The sequence below is a fragment of the Nipponia nippon genome, unplaced genomic scaffold, assembly GCF_047370975.1.
Source record: "Nipponia nippon isolate SJK-2023a ecotype South Korea unplaced genomic scaffold, ASM4737097v1 scaffold_11, whole genome shotgun sequence".
Lineage (NCBI taxonomy): Eukaryota > Metazoa > Chordata > Aves > Pelecaniformes > Threskiornithidae > Nipponia > Nipponia nippon.
In genome coordinates this window covers 16,386,643-16,411,878 of record NW_028262302.1, presented here as the reverse complement: position 1 = coordinate 16,411,878, position 25,236 = coordinate 16,386,643, and the positions used below count along the sequence as shown (strand labels likewise).

At 36.0% G+C, this 25,236-nt stretch overlaps 1 protein-coding gene across 3 annotated transcripts in view; it reads right to left on the bottom strand.

Annotated features, from left to right (window-relative positions):
* Positions 1-25,236, bottom strand: part of VRK1 (VRK serine/threonine kinase 1) — a 36,335-nt gene that overhangs the window by 1,668 nt on the left and 9,431 nt on the right. For 2 of the 3 annotated variants that reach the window (XM_087746987.1, XM_087746986.1), the window contains exons 4-12: positions 22,022-22,091; positions 21,547-21,634; positions 20,003-20,111; positions 19,770-19,862; positions 18,677-18,809; positions 17,263-17,383; positions 16,147-16,205; positions 14,783-14,961; positions 10,305-10,398 (exon numbers count right to left, since the gene is read on the bottom strand). In XM_087746987.1, coding sequence (XP_087603113.1) covers positions 10,305-10,398; positions 14,783-14,961; positions 16,147-16,205; positions 17,263-17,383; positions 18,677-18,809; positions 19,770-19,862; positions 20,003-20,111; positions 21,547-21,634; positions 22,022-22,091 — 946 coding nt within the window. The remainder of the gene's footprint in view (positions 1-10,304; positions 10,399-14,782; positions 14,962-16,146; positions 16,206-17,262; positions 17,384-18,676; positions 18,810-19,769; positions 19,863-20,002; positions 20,112-21,546; positions 21,635-22,021; positions 22,092-25,236) is intronic. The other variant, XM_087746989.1, reaches the window with a different exon arrangement.

Genomic DNA, 25,236 nt, shown 5'->3' with positions numbered 1-25,236 from the left:
CCAAAAGCATTTGCTGCATTCAACATAAAACCACAAGTAGATTTTGCCAGACAATACATCTTTGATTAATAAATCACTTTAAAAAAACCCCAACCAACCAACAACGGACAGCTCTGGTGACAGTCTCTTATTGAGCAGAGCAGCTTTATCAATGAGAGATCTGCTCTGGCAAAACACCCCCCCCCCCCCCCCCAACCACTATGTAAAAATCAAATCTATTCTGGTACCCTTACAAGTACTGGTAGCTAAAAGCAATACAAGCATGTATCATAAACTACAGTACTTACTTAACTATGTAAATCATTCCCTCTCCCAGCTAAATTCTGATTTATGTTCAAAAATTAGCTTATACTTTTCAAAGTCACAGAATATTTCAGCTACTATAATTGTGAATTCTAGCAACCGACATGTCTTCTGACTTTTCAAACTGAGTAGTCTTAGTGGTGTGTAGGCCAAGTTATCCTATCAACTGCATGAACTGTACCGGTTCCATCCCTCCTGAGATTTTTCGCTGGAATCTTTGTATTGCAACAGAAAGCAGAGAATGACCAAAGTTTTCTTTTCAAGAGAAAACAATAACCTGATCTTTTTCCCTTTCATTAATCTTCACTGGTTTTGACTGAGGTAACCGTGACTTTTTTTTCTCATCCAATCATAGACTGTATAATCAAATGCTGCAAAGATGGGTCAAATTCATGTTCTATTATCAGCAAGACTGTCAGTATGAAAATGATGACCTTGGGTAGGAAAACACTACAGGTGTTTGTTTATACAGAAAAAAAAGAAATGAGTTATCAGATTTTCATGTTTGTACTTCAGGAATGTAGTATTTCATGGTAGTCACAGACAACACAATCAATTGAAGCTTACTAATTCCTAATTCAGTAAGAGCTTATCCATTTCTAATTGCCCATGCTGGAATACCAAAAAGGAGAAGAGAGCTACCCTGCCTCTGATCTTTCCTTTGTCTTTATTACATTAATGAGTTCTTTTCAAGGCTTTTCTAAACAAACCATGATCATGGGGAATCTCCAAGTGAATCACAACAAAAAGGAAAAAAAAAAACCCTTGTCATGGTTCCTTTACTCATAATTTCAAACTTAAGCAGCAGAAATATTCTCTTAAAATATCTGATTAAGTTAATTATGTTAAACTCAGAATGACTGCTCTCAACCCATGTTTAGCTTCAAAGTTTGCAGCTGTTTTAGAACTGAAGATCTTCTGTACTGAAAAGCTTGTCTGCATTTTCAAAATTAGTTAGCCTGATAACTTATATTGCCCCCTCCCCACAAACTTTTCTTGCGGGAGAAACGTCAATTCTGTTTCTGAAAACAGGAGAAGTCCCGTGTGGGCAGCACCAAATGAGGACACAAACAGAGCTATTACAAGCAAAGGAGAGGGTTTTTATAAAGCAGATTAAACTGAATTAGGTTGAAACAGCAATTTAAATGAGGAAGAATTATATAGGCAAAAATAAACCAGATGGTGTCACTGCACAGCTTGTTTTGAGACTGGAACAAAGTTCAGCAGAGGCATAAAGAGTCCCACAGGCTCTAGAGGAATTATTAGACAAGTTGACTGTGATATCTGATCCTCTCAATGTAAACAGTATTATAAAGCAACAAAAGAAACCCAGCATGCCACATATAGTTTTGGGCTCTATCCTTCAAGAAAGTTCTGAGAAAAACAGAAAATAAAATCAGGAGTGGTGATCATGGATTCCAGCTCTCTAACAAACAAAAAAAAAAGAGAATAATTTAATTTAACTAGTTTAACTGATGAAAGTAAAAAAACGGAAGAGAGATGTGATGGTGCAGCCTTTCTACTCATCAAATATGCATAAAATGAGAGCAATTTTTATGTCCACAGTGGACAGGACAAGTAATAAGCTTAAGGGAAATTCATATTAGGTACTAAAAATATCAAAATAAAATACTCCACCTTATCAAACCCTTTCTAGTAGTAAGGATAGTTAAGTATTACAAGTGGTGTTGACCGGGGATGTTTTAGAATCTCAATTATAGAGGTTTTAAGAGAAAATATTGGTATGTGTCAGGATTAAAACAGATGTAGATAGATAAGCCTGTCCTTAGGCTGATGTATAGAGCAGATCACCTCTTGATGTCCCTTCTCATCTTGTTTTCCAATTCTACATACACCGTTTTAGAAACACACATAAGTCTTATGAGTAAGAGAAATAAAACTGTACTTGAGTCAAAAAAATGAAAGTTTCTATAAAATGACAAAGGTTCCTTTGGTAAAAATAAGCAGACACCAGAGTCGCAAGTTTCACGCTTAACTGCCTGCTCTGATGGAAATGAGGACAGTGAGAGATTCTGAGCGTGAAAACACAGCTACTGAGCAGATGAAATCGGGTACGATTTAGGTGCTAATAGGGACTTCTAGGTTACATCATAGGCTAGAATATTTGAAAACTGAACCACATACAGATTTTAGACTGTAGGCAAACATCAGGTCCATAGAAAAAACATCTAGCAGGAGGCATGCTGAAGGTTAGCAACTGCATCACTTGCATGTCCTGAACTTACACCTGACAATGAGTACATGCCAGTCTCAGTATAATGGCTTAAGAGTTCTAGCGATTCTAGTATATGCAGGCTCTTAAACGAGACTTGAAAACACAGCTAACATCTTTCGCCCTCAAAAGAAGCACATGCAGTGGAGTATGTTGACCAGACACAGCAAGGTTTCCTTTCTTAAAACAAAAAAACACAAAACAACACTAATGTGTGTGTGCGCATGTGTGCATAATCACACACACACTTTGCTGTATGTTTATCTCTTTAAGAAATCAAAGGTCAATAAATCTGGAGAGTTGGACCATGTGATGGAGAGTTCTCAAGTGGTTTCTGGAAGAGATGTTCTCAGACTAGTCTCCACATAGATGGAGCTTAATCATCATTTCTGTATAGACACTCAGTGTGCCGCAGCAGGACAGTCTTATTGCAGAACTGACATTTCTTTAGTGGTGGCAACTTCATGTCACAGTTAAGCCAAGAAGTGATGAAGTTGACTCCCTAGTCAACTAGATATGATCTGACATATACCACTATATCAGATCTCAGTGCAGTAAATTAATCCAAGAATGTTTTGTTTGTTTTGTTGTTAAGTAACTAATTGTGGACCTGCAATTTCCAAAGGAGACAAATTTAGGACTGCCAGTTCTTCAAAATTCTTCCACTGGCCACAGTGCCACTTTTGTCTTGCAAAATGTGCTTCAGTCATATTTCAGCTGTCTTCAATCATATCAAATAACCAAGACATTTTGCTAGATGGCTCCCTAGGAGACCTTTTTCCTTCAACTGCCCCTTATAAGGGTTCTACAATCATCAAATTGAAAAGGGAAAACAAGAGAATGGAACCCATACAATTGCTATTTACATATGGAAGGAATAAGAAAAAAAAAATAGCATTGGAAGCTGAAACACTTCACTCGGCATCCAGCTGCAACATCAAATGGGAACTGAAGCCAGCGTGTCCAGCATTTAATGAGAGTTTAGCATCACACTAGTCTACCGTTCTCAAATCAGTTTGGGCAGTTTGAATACAGTGCCAAGGAAGAGCTATTTTTTTTTTTGAGAAGATGAAATAAGGAAGAGTATGTAGTCCTCTGACAAGCCCCTTCCAAACTCTGCTAAGGAACCCTGCATAGCTGACAAAAACCTGTAGTGTAACACTTCTCAAACAAGAATTTTTCAGTACTTTGAAGGCTGTTGAAGCAACTGCAAGGGTGACAGATAGTTTTGGTTAGTTGGCTTGTTCTCTTTTCTCCACAGTTCTTTTCTCTACAAAAATTCAAAAATACGATTCAGAAAAAAAGAGCAGAGAGACTGGAAGAATGGAAATATGTACTTGAATTCCAGGAAATACATGACTGCAGGGTGGGGATGAGAAAGAAGAAAGAAAGTTTGTAGAGTTATAGGATGGGGTTTGGCTTTAGGTAGTCTGTTCTTCCAAGTCTTCTGTTTCCTGCAACAAATGAAGCCAATACATTTCCATATGATAATATGGAAAGACATCAGGACACAAGAATGTATTATTTGATGACTTTATGCCTCTGTATTTCCTAAAGCTAACATCAAATCTGAGTGTTCTTTTAAAAAATTTAACAAAAATTTGTTCCAGATAAAACAAACTGATTTACTTCTATTTGTAAAAATTGCTTTTCTGAAGACATTCCAAAACATAATTGTATATACACATATAAATCAGTAGCCACATGCAGTATGTGTTTAAAAATAGCACTCCTTTCCACCACAGAGCAATTCGCAGGAGGAACAAAGTTTAATTCAAATATATTACTTGCAATCATGAAAAAGGTTAGTTCCCTGTAAAAATCTGAGTCATTGCAGTACAGAGGTTTTTTTCTTTCTTGTAGAAAAATTTCACTTACAAATTTTATAACTGAGTTTGAATTGCAACTCTTGTTCAGCAGACTGCAATACATCTTCAGGTCACAGAAAAATAACAAAACAGCAGACATCACTTTTATTCTTAAATGATTTAGTTCTACGTGTAAAGTCATTATACAAAACATTACCCCATGGAAAATTTTCCTCAGAAGGTTTTTTTGTTTTAATTTAATACTTTTTATTAGCAGCAAACACAAGAAAGTTCCGTGAAGTGTAACAAGGAACTTAAATGTATTTACATTTTAAATGTGTTTAAGTACTAAAAATGGTTTGAAGAGATTGTACGGAAATAAGCTTAAAATATAAAGGAAGACTAAATAGAAAACTGTGTTCCACACAGACACAGGAGAAAACAGGAACACTCCCATACTTTACATCTTGGACATTAATTTTGCCTCTTTATTATTATAAGTGGCATGTATTCAAGGTGCTTCTCAGTGAATCTGTCACTTGCAAATTGTCAAAGAAAACCATTATTCAGGAAGAACCACAAAGATATATTTGTTTTCTATCTAATTTATTTTAGCCTTCCTACTCATAATATTTAAGGATCTTTATGCTTAAAAAAATCACCTCCTACCACACCTCTCCTAATTTAAATAGCTTTTGAAGATCCTCAAACAATTTTGGCACAGGCCATAAGAAGACAGACCACTTCATATCATGTTTGAATATACTTAATCCAAAATATAGAGGCAAGTTTATCAATAATTCTGACAACTGAGAGCAGTATTTCTCTGCTCTAAAGCCTGAATCTTCCTGTTAATTTCTAGATGCAACATAGCAGCACGTGCTTTTAACTTCTAAAACCAGATCGCGTAACTCTCATACTAGAACATTTAACTTGCAACATTCCTGAGACAGGTAAGGGAAGGCTAAGAACGGCGCAGGAAAGGACAGATCTTTTGGTGACTAGTCACAGAGGTGGATACACTGTTTTAAGACTAATACCGACTTACTCCCAGAGTGTTACAGATACTAGTCAATACCAAATCCATTACAAGAAGGAACAGATAAGAGGCAATTAGAACTATTGTACAGTACAAGTTTTGCTGAAAATGTTTGTATTAGGGTATAAAATTAAGAGGTAAAAATCTGCCTATAATGTGGGCATTGGTGTGGAGTAGAAAGACAAGTAACAAGTGATGCCATAAACAAGCTCGAAAAAACCCATATGATTTGCTTTCTCCTAAAGCTTGATGACAAGGCCAATAATTCTCTAAATATAAAAATAAGCCTAAGTGTAGATTTAATCCAACATTAACTAATAAGTCTTGCTTGAATAAAGAAAAAAAATATTTCTAAGACAAAAACCCAGATACTGATTTATGCAAAACCATGCAATGTAAATAAACATAAAGCTAAATACCAATTAATTGAGAAATACTATTAAACCTCCATTTTGGAACGCCTTCTAACCAATCCATCAGTATGACTGTTTTCATATCAGAGCTGTTCACAGTTTGTTATTTAAGAGAAACCAAAGACCCCAGTTAAGGCCTTACCATGCTAGATGCTAGCCAGCAATACAGACATGCACAATTCCTACCCCTAGCAGTACTGGCTATTAAAAAAGTACATTAAAAATACAGTATTGTCATTGTCATGTCTACTTTAGTATTTCTCTCTATACTGTCCCAATCAATAAACTCCAAAATTGTTTAAAAAAAATTCATGACAGAAAAAAAGGCTGGTGTAAAAAATTTCTATTCTAAAAAAATTCTGTATTTCTATAACCCAGTCTTCATCAACCCCAAGATTAAAGAAAACCACCAGTGACAGAGGTTTTATCTCTATTGGTAGCTCTGAACCTATGATTATTTACAAATTCTCATAAAACTCTTATTTTTCTGGCGTTTATGCCATTTTCAACGAGGCTCCCTACACTAGCTGCCTATTCCATACAAACTGATTAAAAATAAGCATATTAGTGCTATTAACATTATGCAGTACACCCCTGCAGAAGCGTTGGTGGATATGTACAGTATATGCCAAAATTTGGTATTCTGCTTTAACAGTATCATAACTTTTAAGCCTATGTATTTTACTATCATACATGTAGGCAGCTAATAATGAAAATGGAGATATAACAGTGTGAAAAAACCTTTTCGTTTAAATAGACATCATCTCTTCTGATAGCATTTTTCCTGGTGGAGAGACATTGACTAATAATGGAACACCTCTGCTATGAAGAAAGGCTGAACGAGCTGGGGTTGTTCAGCCTGGAGAAGAGAAGGCTGCGGGGAGACCTTATTGCGGCCTTTCAATACTTAAAGGGGGCTTATAAGAAAGATGGGGACAGACTTTTAGCAGGGCCAGTAGTGACAGGACAAGGGGTAATGGTTTTGAACTAGAAGAGGGTAGATTCAGACTAGATATAAGGAAGAAATTTTTTGCGATGAAGGTGGTGAAACACTGGAATGGGTTGCACAGAGAGGTGGTAGATGCCCCATTCTTGGAAACATTCAAGGTCAGGTTGGACGGGGCTCTGAGCAACCTGATCTAGTTGCAGAGGTCCCTGCCAATTGCAGGTGGGGTGGACTAGGTGACCTTTATAGGTCCCTTCCATCCCAAAGCATTCTATGATTCTATGAATATAATAGTTCAACATAATCCATATTAGCTTAAAAAGGATACCTCTTAAAATTCCAGCCTTCAGGAAAGCATATAGGTTCCAGTTATCACAGGAAGAGAAAGAGGAAACTGATAACATGCTAATGTAAATAAAAAACAGTTTAAGAATTCCACAAAATTTTATGCATCTTATTTTGGAAGTACAACACAGCTTGTTTCTTGAGGGCTTTCTGAAATTCTGTTTCTAAAAAGAAGAGTCTAACACTCTTGCTTGACAGCTCCAGAAACACTGATGGCTGACATGACTGAAAGAGATGGCCTTTACTGAACTCATCTGAAGCGGCCACTCTTACACTGAGAGCAACCAGAAGCAGCAAGAATTTCAAGATGCCCTTCCTTTCTCTGTGCCATTCTTTCTCCCTCCTCCGCCAAGCCTGGGGGCTCCCCAGCCTCAGCAGTAGCAGATTTCATTACTGGCAGAGTCCCTGTAGCCACTGAGCACCCTGGCGTACTCAAACTGCTGCACAGCTGATCAGGATCTTTTTGCGCCGACTAATCTTTTGGACTGGATTAGACAAACTGCATAGTCAGATGTGGTTAATGCTGATTAGCTGAACAGCAAGAGGCTGCATGGCTCTTCTTGCCACTGTTTTAAGTCCAAATACTCATGAGATGTTGTCTGAACACCTGAAGAATAACCCCTGTCCAGCCATATTTATCCCCTTTTAGAAACCAATAAAATAGCATTTCAAGAACTTTTAAAATGTTCCTGTATGACTAAACTTCAATGTATACAATGAAGAGGTATCAAGAACTGATCCATTTTGCTGGACAGTAAACTTTAGGATATTTTTTTAGTCACAGGACTAATCACTAATGGAGAAACAAGTCTGTGGTAACATAAAACTAGTCAGATCTGGAAACACGGTTTTAAGTATTCCTATAATAATCAGCTATTTTCAATTTATCAAAAGAATCAAAATCATAAGATTATGAAACAGCTGCCCTTTCCTTCAACACAGATTTATGAATCATGTAATAAGTGGTAAAGTTTTTAATTCCAAATTTGGAGAGAATAAAATGAGTAAGTACATGTATCACTTTCCACCTGAAATCATTTGATATACTCCCCCCACTTGGTATTCATTAAATTGGGTAGTATAAAAAGGTGAAATTAGAACTATTTCACCTCTAACTATTGAATTGGCAGGAGGAGGTTTAAATTTAAGCTAATGTCCATTACTCATTTTAACCACTGGATGCTGAAAATACATATAGCCTCCCAAATACCTTTACTTAGTCTTAATCTAAAATGTTAAAAGTATGAATAAAGATCAGCATCATATAAAATAATTCTATTTCCTTGAAAGGAAGTATAATAAAATTAACACTTTTTCAGCCACTGACAGACTAGAAAATTCATAATAAATTGAAGTCAACAATTCAAAAGGCATTCAAGTAAGAGACATAATCACCAATTTTAATGATCAGAATTCTATAATTTGAACAGCTGAAAACGAACAAAGGAGTGTCACTTGCTTGAATAACATTAGCTTAATTACTTGCACTTTGTACCGTACTGTTTGAGTAAATATACTAGGGTAAATCCATAACTTACCAATGATAGTACTGTGTTTGAAACGTTACATTTTCCCATCCTGTCATACTCCTTCATCAAACCATTTTTAAACAAACAGCTTTGTTTTGGGGTAGACTCCAGTGCTACTCCTTTATTATTTTTTAGACTACTTGACCACAGACAACATCTGGTCTTTTACTTAAAAGTCTGAATCAAAAATTCTTTAGGAAAAATATCTTTGTAATTACTTGAATTCAATTCACATCTACATGAAGGAGTCAGAAGGTTAGATCCAGAAAACAGTTTGACTGGACACTCACCATAAGCTTACCCTGTACAGATCTACTGAAGAAGATTTCTGATCTTGGACTTACAATAATCCTACTTTATCTGTCCATGACTTTTTCCAGACAATACTGAAACTATGCCAAATTATCTGAAATGTAGCCTCAGCATTTTCTACCCTTATAGCTGATCCTTTCCTCGACTTTAAATACACTCGCTTTTGGAAGCTGCTGCTGCTAGCCCCTGGCTTTAACACACTGTGATGAAGAAGTCCTGAGGAGTCAGCATATTCTGACAGTGAATTGGACAAGACGGAAGGACAAAAATGAGAGTGGAGGACAGAAAGAACGATGGCAAAAGAACACGGTGCAACCACCAATTTTTATCACCTAGCATTTCTACCAGCTTTAGGCAGCATATAATTGGAGAGTACAGCTTTCTTACACAGAAAGTTTAAATATTTCAATTTTATTACAGTTAATCTAAAAAGAAATTATGGAAGATAAAAAGCACTTGAACTGCTAAAGGTAAACGGTTGTATTGGGTATATGTGGCCATGTGGCAGAGTTTTGGTAAGCTGGGGTCAGCTACAGGGTGGCCTCTGTGGGGAAAAAGCCAGGTACTGTCCTGTGCCTAACACAGCCCATTCCAGCTGGCTCCAAAACAAACCCACCGTAGGCCAAAGTTGAGCCCATCTTGTTTGTGGAACCTCTGTGAAAACATTTAAGAGAGGGTGAAAAACACTGGACAGGCCAGGGGCGATGGTGCGGGGAAGAGAGTGAAAAACAGCAGAGCGAATGCCAAGGTCAGAGGTGGAGGTGGTGCTCCACAGCACTGGAGCAGATATTCCCTGTAGCTCATGGAGGACCCAGGATGGAGCAGATATCCCCTGCAACTCATGGGAGTGCCCACACGGGACCAGATGGATATTTCCTGAAGGAACTGGAGCACATTTTTTTCCCCTGAGGGACTGTAGGCCAAGAGAGAGACACCACACTGCAGCAGGAGAAAAATGTGACGAGGGAGGAGCAGCAGAGAGAAAATGCCATGTACTGATCACAACACACTTCCACTCCATGCCCCCTGCACCACTCAGGGAGTGGGGTAGAGGAGTCTAGAGTGAGGAAGTTAAGTTGAGCTTGAGAGAAGGGGAAGGAAAGATGTTGTTTTAATGTTTGCCTTTGTCACTACCCAAATTTATTTTATTGGCAATAAATTAAATCAATTTTCCCCAAATTGGGTCTGTTTTGCCTGCAACAGTAAGTAATAAGCAATCTCCCCATCTTTGCATCGACCCATGAGTTTTCTCATCCTGTTTTCTCCTTCAGTCCCACTGAGGAGGGGAGTGAGTGGCTGGGTGGGAGTTTGGCCCTTAGCCAGGGTTAATCTACCACACCAGTACATGTGACTGTGAGAACGATCTCTTAACTTACTAGAAGAAGTAGGTTTCTTTTTTTCTGGACTTCCTGTATCTTCCACTTCTGCTTCAGTGTTCTCATTGGTTGCAGCTGCTGCTTTTCTTTTTTTCTGGGGAAAAAAAAAGGCGGGGGGGTGGAGGGGGGACGACAACAAATGAACTCAAGAGCAGAAAAAAGACCACACAAAGTAGAAAATATCTTATCCTTACAAGGTATTCCCCAATTTTAAGCATTATTTCTTCATATATTATAAAACGTCTCCAGTTGTAGAAAAAATTTGTTCATATATTAATACAAGAATACTAGTACTAGGCAATAGACAATTTAAAAGTTCAGTTCCCCTATCTGGAGATCACATTAGGAGTTGAAATTTTAATGTATGAAAACATAAGTTTTTATGATCAAAACCTGTTTTTTTTATTTACATTGAATAACTGTTACAAAAGGAGCAATCTGAAAAATCTTAAAGAACGCAGAAAAACATTTTATCCAAAGTTGATGTTAATTGCTTTTTTAAAAGCAATTACACCTCATTAAATTCAAGTTTATCTGGATCCTTGCTTCTTAAGGCTTTCTTTGCACAGCTTAAAAGTAGCTAACACCCACTGACAGTACATTATTATTTTTTTCTAATAGCAACTACGGGTTCTGTTCCAAAGAGAGGTACTTGGGAAATGTGAACTCTATTCAAGGTACATTATCTTAAAACCTCTAAATGGATAGAACTGTTATTATCTGTGTATTACAATTAATCTTAATATTGCAAAGTATTCTTAAGGTGGTTATGTAAAATTATTTTTTTAAAGCCACGTGACTTTTGCAAAGGATGACTTGACCTGTATCTGTATCAGACATAGATGATAACTTGGATGAACACTGGAAGAGTTTATCTTTCCCTTTTTTTTTTTTTTTTTAATTGTGTGAGACTAGAGCTTTACTAATACAGCTTTACAAGTGGCTACAACTTCACACAGCTCATGAGAGAAGGGGAGAGTGCATTACATCTTTCCCTTCCAAAGTGTTGCTTCATGATTATCATCTAAACCCTGCTGGGCTGAACAGATTGGTTCGATAATTACATACAATAACTGCAGTGGGCAGGTAACCCTCAGCTGGCACAGGGCAGCTCCCCTGTGAGAACTTCCATATGCAAACTGCACTGATGGAGTGCATTAGGTACATCTTTCCTGCCGGTGCACAGGCCTGATTACCGCCAGCCAAGACTCCAAGGTTAGCATGTCAGCAGATTTGTGATGCATTAGGCAGGAATAAACACAGACACTTTTGTTCATTCTGACCAAAATTAAGGAGGACTATTTCAGCGCTGTACTGTTTTTATATGAGAGATAATGCATTCCTCCCAATTGTACTAGAAAACATTTTAAACGCTCATCAGAAAAACAGATATCCAATACATGCTACACAAAAGCAAAATACATTTATCTTGTTTCCAAGCTTATTTAATAAAAAGTGGTTTCTTAATCTTGATGCAGTTGAATTACATAGCAGTAGGAATCAGGCAGCATTCATCTGACAAAAGCAACACCTGCGCATCAGATGCTGAACATTAGAAGGAACCACAAATCACTAGGATCCATATTTCTCCAGTTTAGTTTACTCCCAATATTTCCCAGCAACTCTTCAGCACTAAACAAAAGTAAGATGTGGTCCTTGCCCTAAATAATTTAGTCAAGAGCTCCAGATACTTCCTTCAACACCTGGTACTGTTAGCTTCTTGTTTTGCTAGAACTGTTATAAAATATCGCACACATAAACCAACATGCATTTACTATACAGAAAAAACAAAGCAAAACAAAAAAACAGCCTCCAGCAGAACTGTGGACTGTGTTTCATTTACTTATACATCTGGGGAAACTTGAGCCAGGATATAGAAAAAATAAAATGTTAACTTTTAATATAGCAGACATCTGTGACTTTTAGCCAGATACCAATACTGGAGAATGACTGAGATTCCGAACAACCATGCTTATATGCAGCATATAATGCACATCATGGCTCAATTAGCTATACGAGCTAAAAGCACAGGAGAATCCTAGATTCTAAGAATTTATTTACACAGAAGCTAGAAATATTGTCTCCTAGCTATGAAATAGCATAACTTCAGAACACCAAATAACAGTGTTTTATGGAAGTATTACGGTAGATTGCCCCAAAGGAACTGAAGAGTAGGTGTCTTAATACCTGGTGTGATTAAACTATCAGTAGAGCCAAAATGTCATAAACACTCTGCATTAGAAGTCACCATCTTCTTAAGGGTGGATGCCAGACTGCATTTTTCTTTTCCAAATTAGACATTAAGCATGCCAAATGAAATTCAGCATGTGCTAGAAGATACTGGCTTTCAGAGGCAAGATGCTACTGATCAGTGGTAGGTTGTCTTTATGGAAAGCAGTTTCTAACAGAGTTTGGAATTTGGAGCTTATCTTTAAAACACTCAGTCATCAAGTTGGACTTCCTGTCACAGTTGAAAATACACATAATTTTAATTAGCATTCTGTGTTCTTCCTTTCTTCCTCTGTGTATCTAAGTGTCCAGCTATTCTCAACTAACACAAATCATCTTTCTGTTCTCCTAGACTCTCATTAATGTCTGATACCCCCTGGAAGTAAAACCTAGTAGCTTGAGTTCCAAAACATATATTCTGGGAAGGAAGACATCCTGCTGAAGACCCTCTTTCCCTTCATTCTTGAAGTGCAAAATACACCCTTGGAAGGAAGACTGACACAATCTATTCTTCTACCCTAGCCTACACCACAGCTGTTACAGGGCCTAGAAAATTCAACATAGAAGGAAGAGTCATCTGTCTTGGTATTTGGTCAAAAGCAAGCAGGCTATGTCAACCTGACTGCTTTCAAGCAAAAAATCTTATTCTGTCTGGACACTCTAGCAGTAGCTGGCAGGAAGTAGCTAGCATGAAGCCCACTGCAATGAAGCGGACAGCTGAAAACGCTTATTCAAGCAGGCCAGTGACACTCACTTTTATGTAAGCACTTGAACATATTTGTGATAACTGAGCAAGCCAACTATGCATATGGTTCCTCAAAGTAAAAAAAAAAAAAAAAAAAAAAAAAAAAAAAAAAAAAAAGACGCACACCAAAAAGGTAAGAAATTATGGAAAATATTATCCCACCCTTTGGGAGTGGTCTTGACTGATACTGGATAGAGAAATAAGATTTTTGAGGTTTTTTTCCATTGGAAACGTGCACCAGCCATCTCTGCTGGACAAGGACATTAAAGGTCACAGATGTTGGCTCTGCAGCAGGCCAACTTATTCAGCAAAGAAACCAGCCAACCATTAAAAATTAAACCCCCCCCCCAACACAGGTCTCAAGCCATGTCGATCTACAGGGGGAACAGAAGTATTATAATTCTCACGTCCATGGCTCATGCTAAAGGAACCAATAAACTGCCTACTTGTTATTAACAAATGCAAATAAACAAGTAATAAATGCAGTTTGAAGTACGGCATAATAATAACAATGGGCCTGTTGTGATAGGACAAGGGGTAATGGCTTTAAATTAAAAGAGGGTAGATTTAGACTAGAAAGAAGAATTTTTTTACGATGAAAAAATTTTTATGAAATTTTAGGAAGAAATTTTTTATGATGATGAGGGTGGTGAAACACTGGCACAGGTTTCCCAGAGAGGTGGTAGACGCCCCATCCCTGGAAACATTCAAGGCCAGGCTGGATGGGGCTCTGAGCAACCTGCTCTAGTTGTAGATGTCCCTGCCAATTGCAGGGGGGATGGACTAGACGACCTTTAAAGGTCCCTTCCAACCCAAACCATTCTGCAATTCTATATTTATTGTTTCATTGTTTGACCATTTTTTATTGTTGTTATAAACTGTTTTAACACACAATTTCCTTAAGGCTTAAAAAGTTCTTACGCTGTATTCAAATGGGAGTCCAAATCTAGAGTTTAAGGCTTCTTAAATACAAGGAATAAAATAACCCTAGCCTACCACTATAGTTAAGGCTCATAAATAACATATTAGATCACAGTGAATTCAATATGTGAATTCCAGAATCAAATACTTGGCATAAAGATGTATACTTAAAACTAAAGCTTTGAACTAATCACAGAACGGAAACTAATATGAAACAAAAACTAGACTTATTTTACTTTACATGTGTTTTGACCCATCTGGAGTTTTACCAATTTAAGGAAAATAAGTAAATTAACTGAATGTTCATCTGTTCAAATGTCACTACAATTATATATACACATTCTGTTATCCAAGATATTATCTATTATGAAAGTACACCTATAAACATCATTCTGTATTAAGTTTTAATAACAACTAGTGAAGTTAAATTAGAGAAATAATGTATAAGAGTAGGACTTAATCAAATAAACATTTCACTATTTGTTTATTTGCAGTTATGACACCTACTTCCAATACCACTTTAACACTTATTTAGGTTAAAAAAAATGCATTAAAAGCTGACATAAATTTTTAGAGTAAAAACCTTTTGAGTGGGATTTGTTTGCAAGTCTCCATTCTCTGACAAGCCAAAGTCAAGTACTCCATCATCTTTTTGCCCAATGGCCTTAAGACCTTGCAGAAGTATTTCTCGGAAATGCTGATAAACAGGTTTCTCTTCATAGCTCAGTAGCTTCACCTTTTCCATGTATTTGGCTATTTCATCTAAAGAAATGGTACCTCCAATTAATTACTATTTTAAAACATTTTAATCATTCACTTTTACCACAAAAGACTCCGAAATTATGCATGCACTACTTATGCTATTTTTTGAAATCATTATTTATAAACTCATAATTATGACTTTACTACAACACATTTTAGAAAAAAAATTATACCAAGGTTCATTAACCAGTGATGATAGCATCACTGTTTTTTACACGTTCATTGCAATGAAGAAAACAGTCAGTCGTAAAAAAATGTAATAGGCCAATCTTCACCAATGAATGCTTGTTTACATGATATTTCTTATGTCTATATTTAAAAATGTTGAAAAGGAAACTCAATGTTATCTCAAAAAATTCATCAGTTCAAGACTAAAACACATATTAAAAAATACGTGAAAGATTTGACCACTGAAAAACCAGAAAAGACACACTTGACAGAGAAAACTCTTCTGATCACTGGGAGTAGCTGGAAATAACTAAATATTTAAGTTTAAGTGTATTTCTAATAGAGTCAGGTTTAAAAAAAAAAAAATCTACTCCGCAAATCACCAGTGCCAAATAGACACAATCTAGACTTCAAGTTCGCATTACTTTATATTTTGAATCTCTAAAATTCAGTTGTGAAAAATCAACTTACACATTTCATGTTTGCAAATACTTAATACTAATACTGTCTTTAGTCAGAAGCAACAGAGTGTCTGCAGTTCATACAACTGTAGCCAAAACGAAGAGTCTAAACTTCTCCTAATCAACAATGTAATTCATGCCACTTTGCTGTTGCCAATAAAAGTAAGAAGAAAAACAGGCACAAACTTAAGTCAACAAGAAGGACTTAAACAAGCAAGAGATTAGAGTACAATGCCTGAGACACACCTCTCGGGAAGAAAGCTGCTGACAGTCTGACAACTCCTCACCTTTTGCAGCAACTGAATTGCTCTGTTTTTATTTGAATACAGAGTAGCACAATCTTCCCTTGTACACACTCAAGGTAGCCCATGTAAATACGAAATTTCAGAACTTCTACTCATTGTCTGAAGTTGTCAACAATTTGGTGATGACACCCAAACAGATTGAGGGAATTTTTTTTTTTTTTTTAAGAAAAAGAGCATTAAAACAAATTTTTAGAGAATGCTTACCACATGGTACAAACCACAGTATTTTAATTTAAAATAGCTCCTCTTACCTGGTTTATTTTTCCCAGGGAAGCATTTGTCCATCAAAACTGAAATATTATCTCTACATCTGAAAAACAGAATTATTCAAAACTATTGTTTCTTTCGAAGTTTGGATCTTGCCCTGTTCTGATAGACTTCCAAAATACCTAGCTTAGGCCACCGTCAGAGACAGGAAACACTATTAGATAAACCTTTGGCATGGCTTAGTACAGCCATTTTTAGGAGTGCAGTACATTTGAGAACCTGATGAGTGCCAGACAGGCTATCTGAAATACGATAAATTTTTGTTCAACTGTTTTTGATTCCTATAAAAGCAAGCAAGTAGAAGACTGAAGAAGAAGAACTGGTCCATTTTAAACCCTCACATACCAATGCTCTCACCTCTTCCTGCTAGAGGACTCTTTCTCTAGCTGATATTCAGAGCAGATCCCCTGTCAAAATAATAACTCAGGAGAAGTAGGGGGAGCTTCGCTAACATTGATGGAGGCCAAAGTGTTAAAAGTAGAGATCAGGAAGCCAGATAAATACTTGTTAATGAGATAAACTGCTATGCTGGGACAGCTTTCTTCATATTAAATATCTGATGAGAGAGGGTTGAGCAGGGGTGGGGGGGAAGACAAAGGAATGTAACAGTGAAGGAGGGGAACCAAAAAAATAATTAAAAAAAATCCCACATTAGTAGCCCTCTAGCTGGAACGATGATCAAAGACATTTAAGATCCACCTTTAGCTCTCATCTCTGCCACTGACTTCAGAGCATGGTGTTATAAAGGCTACTCATACTCCATACTTCAGTTCTCTTTCTGTAAAGCAGGACTAATGGTTACCTGCATACTGATAAGAGCGCTTTCTGCCTTAACCATGGCAGTATTCTAAAGTGACAGTACTGTGGTGGATAAATAAGCATCTCACATATGGAAAAGAAAACAGAGTAGAATAGTACAAGTAAAGTTTAATTAGAAGCCAAGGATACAGGAGACACAATGAAGGGAAACTGGGGGGTATACAAAACAATAGTCTACTCACCAAAAGGGAACATACCTAAAGTACAAAGTATTTCTACATTAAGACATTTTCATTCCTATTTTCTATTTCAATAGAGAAAGAAAACAAGTAGTTTCTCACCTGATTTTTGAATCTCTGACAAAATTTGGATCTTTCAAATTATCCTCCCATGGTAGATGGCCACTAAGCCAATGAATCATACAGTAACCCAAGATCTCCAGATCGCCACGTCTCGATGGCGCTAAATATACACACACACATAATAAACATAGTTTAACAACAGTTAAAACTTGTAAATATGTTAAGATGATAGAACTTGTAAATATGTTAAGATGATAGAAAGCCAATGCTAACAATGTAACACTACTGTATCTGTTACTTGTTTCTTTATTTTAGCATGAAAGCAGGAAGGAAAAAATATTGTTCCTGTATCTGGAAGAATAACTTCATTTTCAAGTCCTTCATCAATCTCTTTCTTCTACTCAAGGATATGACATGCTGCAGTTATCCCAATTTGGGAAGCTTTTTAAGTACTCCCATTGTGGAAAAAAACCAGAGCAAGTTAGTGAAGTGATTGACTTTCTATTCAAAACAGTTTTTTGTTCCCTTCTTCTATGAAAAGGTAATAGTGCTAAAACCCCAGCTCCTGAAAAAAAAATTCCACAATGCTGAAATATTTTATGTGGCCTGAAAACTGAACAGAAGACAATAATAGATCAGATCCCTAAGCCCTGCCAAAGAAAATTTAAAAAAAAGCCACCCACATGTACATTGACCATAGACTACACTATAAGTATAAATGGGCAAAGTCATCTTTGTTCATGTTCGGTTTTAAGCATAGGTGCAACAGTTCATCCTGAAGTAAATAATAATTTTCAATAACTGATATTTTTGCAGGACTCACTTCTATGCTAACAAAATCTAAGAATGAAGAAGAAAAAACTGGTATTCACTATAAATCCTCAGTGTTTAATCAGACATAGACCTGTCCTTTTCACATGCAACCTTTTGTCACTTTGTGCCTTTTGATATTCAGTGACCATAGGCATAATTATGAAATAATATTTCATAATTAAATGAATTTTCATTTAAAAATATTCTAAATATTAAGCCATAAACAAGATAAAGAATATAGTGCATCTTTGCCAAATATGAAGGAACAACGTTCACATTGATAACAGAAACTATTTATCTCCTGAAAACACAGCCTGCTTTTCTATCAAGATCTCATAAGCACTATTCCATTTCTACTTAGTTAATAAAAAGCAATACAATAAACATCTTAACAGTCTTTATAATTTAAAGGAAATCTATTTAAGAAAGTTACATTAAAAAATACAGTAAATTGATATGAAAAGTTAGTAAATGGAAAAAAAGAAAAATACCAGCATAGTCCATAGAGAAGAAGAAAATATTTTTATAGACTCAGAAACCTGGTTGTTTACAAAACTCAATGCAGCAAATAAAGTCTTTTGTGTTTATAAAAAGGATGCACAAAATGCCTATTGCCAAGAACAAAGTTTTACATCCTTACCCACACCCTTGTGTGCATCAATACTGGTATACTCAATAGTTCCATCATGACACCTTTTAGGATCTTCTTTATACACTTTGTGAACTCCTTCAGGACAGTATCGGTAGGCAAGTCCATAATCCACCAAGTACACCTAGTAATTTCCACAAAGAATTCTAAGATTAAAGAACTACAAATACAAAAAATAAACAAAAAATAAACATAACTCCCAACCATTCTCAGAACTTCTTAAGAAGTATTAAAAATGGTGAGTTTTGACTTTCAATGATCCTTTCCTCAGTGCTTTATTGAGATTACTACATATGATTTGAAAACAATGTGTCAGACAGGTTTTGTTGTTTCCCATATAGAAGTCTGATCTGGAAGTAATTTCTTGCTGATGCAAAGCATAAGTAGAGTAAAATAGTCTGTTATTACCAGTAAGAAAAAAAAAAAGACATAATGTTCATAGTTATAAATACACTTAGTGTCCTATCCTCTTTAAAGTCAGCTGTCCCATGTGAACACTACTGCATACTATTAATTCTCACTAACACCACAGTTACTTTAAGAGAACTGAGATTATTTTACTTATTTCAGGACCTAAAACATTTGGGCAAGATGACATACATAATTCTGAAACTCTAAGATGCATTGCTTGAATAGTAAAGAGAGTTAAAAATGCAGAAAAATGAAAGACTTCTGTAAATCAAGTGGAACAATCAACACTTTAAAGACCAATTTTTCCAAGTAACAGAACACTTATCTGATGGATTTCTTGAACAAAGGAATGAGGTAACAATGCAGACAGGCAAACATAATTTACCAGTGTGCTATATAATTTTAAGCTTCCACCTGCAAATACTTATTTGTGAGTCATTTTTTTTTTAATCTCGAGAATTTCTCTAGAATATTATTTAGGGCAAATAGTCAATTTGATAACTGTCCAGCAAAATGCATAAAAAAATCGTAGAATATTAACTAGATATAAATGTCAAGCAGAAATATACATTCTTAAAAATGAGCTTCTGCTAGATTTCACAGGTTCAAAGCACTTCCATGTGTTGTCAAATAGAAGGTTTAAAACATGAGGAATAGAACGCATTAGAAATACCTGATGAGGGTTCTTGTAACTCACGAGAAGGTTTGCGGCCTTGATGTCTCCATGCACATATTCATGCTCATGGACGTATTCCAGAATATCAAGCTAACAAAACAAAATACAGTCATACAAATGCAGTACCCAGCTCCACCCAGCAGAGGACCTGTACTCAGCACGAAAGTGGGATTTAACTGAAAAGCTTACACAGGGAAGCCAGATTGTAAAAATATATTTTTTAAACTTACTATTCTCAGGCCTAATTGTAGTACAGTTTTATGGGAAAATCGCTTTGCGTTCTCTTCATACATCTTCTGAAGATCTCTGCCAAATCGGTCCATTATCATAAATCGATAACTAAATTCAAGGAAAAAAAACACAGCAGTGAAGTTACTGAATTATACTTGGCAAAGTATTTTATCTATATGTTAATTGTACAAGTTACTGATTGAAAACATCTCTCTCAAAAGATAAACCGCAGGTACACAGAAAACAAATATATGGGAATTACTTGACTTTTTTTAATGTTGTATATCGATTCTTAACTTTTTTACATCAGCTAGTCAAAAGTTCATCCATCAAAAGAACTGTTCTTTATTCCTGGCTAGTTATGCAATACAATAACAAGTACCCACAGAGGAAAATATCTGTATTGTAATTCTCTATAGGTAAAACCAAGCATCAATTACTTAGTCATTTATAAAGTAAAAAATGTATTTCTCTAAGTGACTTAATATGATTAAAGTTAGTTTCTTGAAATCTATTACAACCTTTTTTTTAACCTCTTATTAAAAACAAAAACCTCACTTGCCAAGGTGTTCTGATATTCATTGCTATAGCGAAACTGTTTCTGTTACTGCAAGAGCTCATAGCTGCAGCTGTATTAAAGCATAGCTGTATTAAAGAATCTCATGCGTTAAACACTAAATGCATAGAAAAGTTTATTTGGGAAAAAATTTAATAATTTTGTTATATTTACTTTTGCCTCTCAAAATTAATGCTGATTTTACATTAGATTAGTTTTAAAGTTGAGGACCTACTGAAATAATGATATTTCTGACATACTAGGGCATACATACCAACTCCCCTATGTAGTGGTCCCCACAAAGAAGCCTGACCTACTATAAACTGCCAGAGAACTACTAAAACTTCTTGCAGCATAGCTGTGTAGAGAAAGCCCACTAGGAAACAAGGACTGTTACATAAACAGGCATACCATTCAAGACCAAGTAACAAAAACCCTCCATGACATGGAACAACACTAAAAACTATCCCTAGACTTAAGACAAATTTAACATGAGACTAGCAGTTACCCTAGCTCACAAATCAAGTAAAAAAAATCCTATCCCTAGGGAAAATAAAACAGATTTAGAGAGAGCACCGAGTCCTTTATATGTGTGCATGAAAATACTCTAAGTGCACACCACACCAGAAGAAAAACTTTGAAGTCATTATTCAAGGACTTATAGGAGTCTACTTTATTTTAATTCAAATATGAAAAGCTTCTAAACCACATATATATAGCAGCACTGTATTACAGCAATGTTTGAGACAACTGAAAACTAAATCACTAAGAATGTAATAAACACAAATACCAGTAACAGAGTACAGATACAATGTATCTATTCATCTATTCCCTAAACACACCCTGTTATGAACATGAAACTTTGTAGCAGAAATTAACAACATGAAGATAGGTGGAAAATACATCTTACAAAGTAAACTAGGTTAAAAGGGATAGTGGTTGTGGATGAAATAAATCCCAGTATATGCCAACAAAAGATATATTCACCTGTTTCCATTTTTTTCATGCAAGCCAGAACCCCAATATCTTGGTACACCTAAATATTTCAGTTTATGGGACTTAGTCCACTTCTGAACTGAAAATACAAATAAAGGTAAGTTCATGAATTCGCATCAGGAGAGATTTTCACAAAAAGGGAGTACTCACATCACTTACAGTTTCTGCATACACGTGAGCTGCTTATTTCATGGAAACTTGTATGCAAAGTATACTGGAAAGTTAATGATGCAGAAGGACAGAGATGCAACTAAAGTTTCTATGTAGACAATACCATCAACACAACTATAAAGAACATCCTACCAAAAACCCTAATTTTACTATATGTCTGAATTAGATTTCAATAATTTAAAAATAATTTTTAAAATGACCTGAAAAGATTCTTTTCAAGTTCGACCTTACTCCTGTAGGCTCTATTTTCCTAAATGCTTGTAGTTCATTAAAAACATTTTAATAGACTGCTTACTTTCATCTGGCTTAGCAGCTCGCATGTAGAACTTTAACTCAGTAAAAAGAGGTCCATTCTGGCTGGGTTCCTTTAAGACAATTCAAAATTAGTTAAAAACTGTTGTGTTAGTGCCTAGTAATTATTAAAAGCTCACAAAATGCAACATTCACCCTATAACAGCATATTCTCCCTCAAATGCTCTACCCAGCGCTGATAAATTCAATAGAACATGTTCTTTTAATAAAAGAAGGTTGGCTCTAAAAAGTTGTTTTAATTATAGATTGCTTAACATTAAGGATATCAAAGAATCATTGCCCATAACAAAAGATTAAAGAATAACAAATTAACTTAAATATACAGAATTACCACCAATAATTGGCAGCAAAATGTTAGCAGAGAACATTAAACAGCATAACCTCAGATTTTCCAGATTAAAGCTGGATTGCATCAGTTGCAATAGCCATTAGCGAGCCTAAAATAACACCTGAAATGATTTGATGGAAAAATCTTAACAAAAAGTTAAGTTCTTGCTGAACATATGGTATTTTGTTCCTTTCATACATTAGCTGATCAAGATAAAAGTTACAGAGGACTTCACAATTTCTATTAAATTATAAGAACTACATCTATTTTGACTTCAGAGTCTACCTTGTATTTAAGCTAACATAAGGTGTTTCAGTTCCATTTTCTAGGGACAAATCTCTGGTAACCACGCATTACAAATAAAGTGCAAGACAGAAATAGGTTTGAAAACACCAAAGCTTTGAAATACTGCAAGAATTGCAAATGGGCAAGTACCTTGACTCTACATTTCCAGAACTTAGCGCAGAAAAGAAAAAAGTGATTTCAACTCTTGCGATTTTTAAGCGATTGATTTCAAGATAAGCTTAAGCAATTTACTTTAGTCTAGTTACTCATATATGTCCAAACTCATTCTATTTCAGTGAAAATACCTGTTTTGGAATATCCTACACTTAAAAATCTAACCAAAAAGAAGTACGTGATTACTGGCAAAGAAACCCAGAAAGAATACAATCACACAATTTTAGCAAAAGTTCCAGGATATATAACATCAATCTTAAATGGTTTTAATTGTAACTTCTAAATCCAGAAAATTGCTAAAGGCCAGACCGTACCACCCAGCTAATAGAGGTTTACTGCTGTCTGACATAAACAAAGCAATGTAAAGAGATCAAACACACTGACAAACATGGGCTTTAGTGGGCACCTGACGTATTGGCTCAGAGTAGCAAGACCAGTCAGACTGAGGGTAGACACCAGCTTAGGCACCACTCCTCGTCCCGGACACTGGATTACAAAGCTACCGCCTATCTCCACCCCACTTTCTCCAGCAGCATTGCCCTGATAAACAATGGAGCCAAGACAACAGTTTTCTGGCCCCTCCTTGTGGGACCAACATTCACACTTAAGCCATGAACAAGGAAAAAAAAAAAAACAAAAACACCAGCTAGACCAACTGAGCAATGCACATAAACTTTGGTACATGCATATTTACTTTCAATTAGTTTATTTATCCACTATGGACAACAAATTAGTGATACAGAGATTATATATACAGAGGAGAAGGCTTAAACAGCTGAATTCTTATACTGCAGTTATCTCGAACAAACGTTACTTGACCTATTCACTTGTTTCTGTGTAGCATAATCCATTAATACTCTAACTTAATTAGAATATAAATTATACATATTCTTTTGATTCCATTTACATAGGTTTGATGAATGTTATTTTCTTACTAAAATACAGCGAAAAACTGTAGGTGTTAAAACTTCTTAAAATATTTATCTTTAAATAAATTATTCGACAAAAAATTATGTCTCCGTGCTGAAGAAAGATATCTCTTTCTCTAGCCAGACCAAATGCTGAAAATCTGGTATCTTTTCATACTTGAGGGGATGGATAAATGATTTAACCATAAAACAGATCTTCATGTTGACTACGAAGCTGTTTCCCCATAATACCAGTAATTGTACATACAGATAAATAAATGCATACGCTATGTTAAAAAGGCTCATGTAATGATGTCCAATATTTGCCATACTCGTCATCTTACAATACGCTAAAACCAGAAACACTTCAAACACAAATTTCTACAACTTTATGCCCAGGGTCATTCTAAACACAATTTGCAAAACTGAAATTAAAGTCTAATTAGAAAAGATATCATAATGAAAGAGATTATGGAGTACATGTCGAAACCCAACAAATTTCTTCAAGTAGTATTTTAAGAATTCTGATCTTTTTTCAGTCAGCAATTTAACAAAGTGTTATTAAACTCTGCATCCGCTCCTGAACAATGTCATCTGAAAGGTCCACATGTTAAAAAGCATTTATTTTTTTAATAAAAACTGTGATCCATTTCATATTGCTCAGACATCAATGCTATGAGGCTATGTCAAAGACTAAGCCAATTTCCATCCTGCTTTAATAGCTTAATTTGAAGAACATTACTATAGAAGCACATATTTTGCTGAACACTAATAATTGTTCAAAGCTGTTAACCACTTTGCTTCAGCTGATGGATCAACTAGGAATCACCCAGGCATCAGAAAATAGGCCCTTATCCGTAGTTGTGTTATACTAGACTGTAGAGGCAGAATGCGTTATGGGTCATTTGTGAGGGCAGCACAAAGACTGGGGCTACTCTTTATTGCCATAAAGACAAAATTATAAAAGACAAATTAAAAGTGAGTAGTCATCTGTGAGATTAGCAATGGGGGTATTTACAAATTGCTGCAACAAAGTGAATCTAGCATTAAAAGCAACCCAAAAGTTATGACAACTCTTCTTATATTCAGAGTCCAAAGTGGAGGAGAAGAGAAGCAGATGGACAGGTTTCAACCTCAGGGAAAGAGGAGCATAGCAATTACGCAGAGCATAAAATAATGCATATCTGACGATCTTCCAAGCAAGTCAAACTGGATTCTCCCATGAAAGTTAAATGGAGCTCTGCTTCCTGATCAGTCCAAACTCGGCAGGAGCCAGTAATTAGGAGCCAATGCCTCTCATAAGCAAGCCACTGCTGATAACTTGAATGCCTGCTGCCTGCCTCTACAACAGGCCACAGCTCCTGAATAATGGACAGCCCCTGCCCTCGGTGGCACAGGTTGAGCATGCAAAAGCAGGCTGCCACCGTGCAACAGCTGCAGGTTGGGGCTCCTGGTCTACATGGAATTCCTGCCCACAAACACCTAAGGCGGTGGCAGTACGCT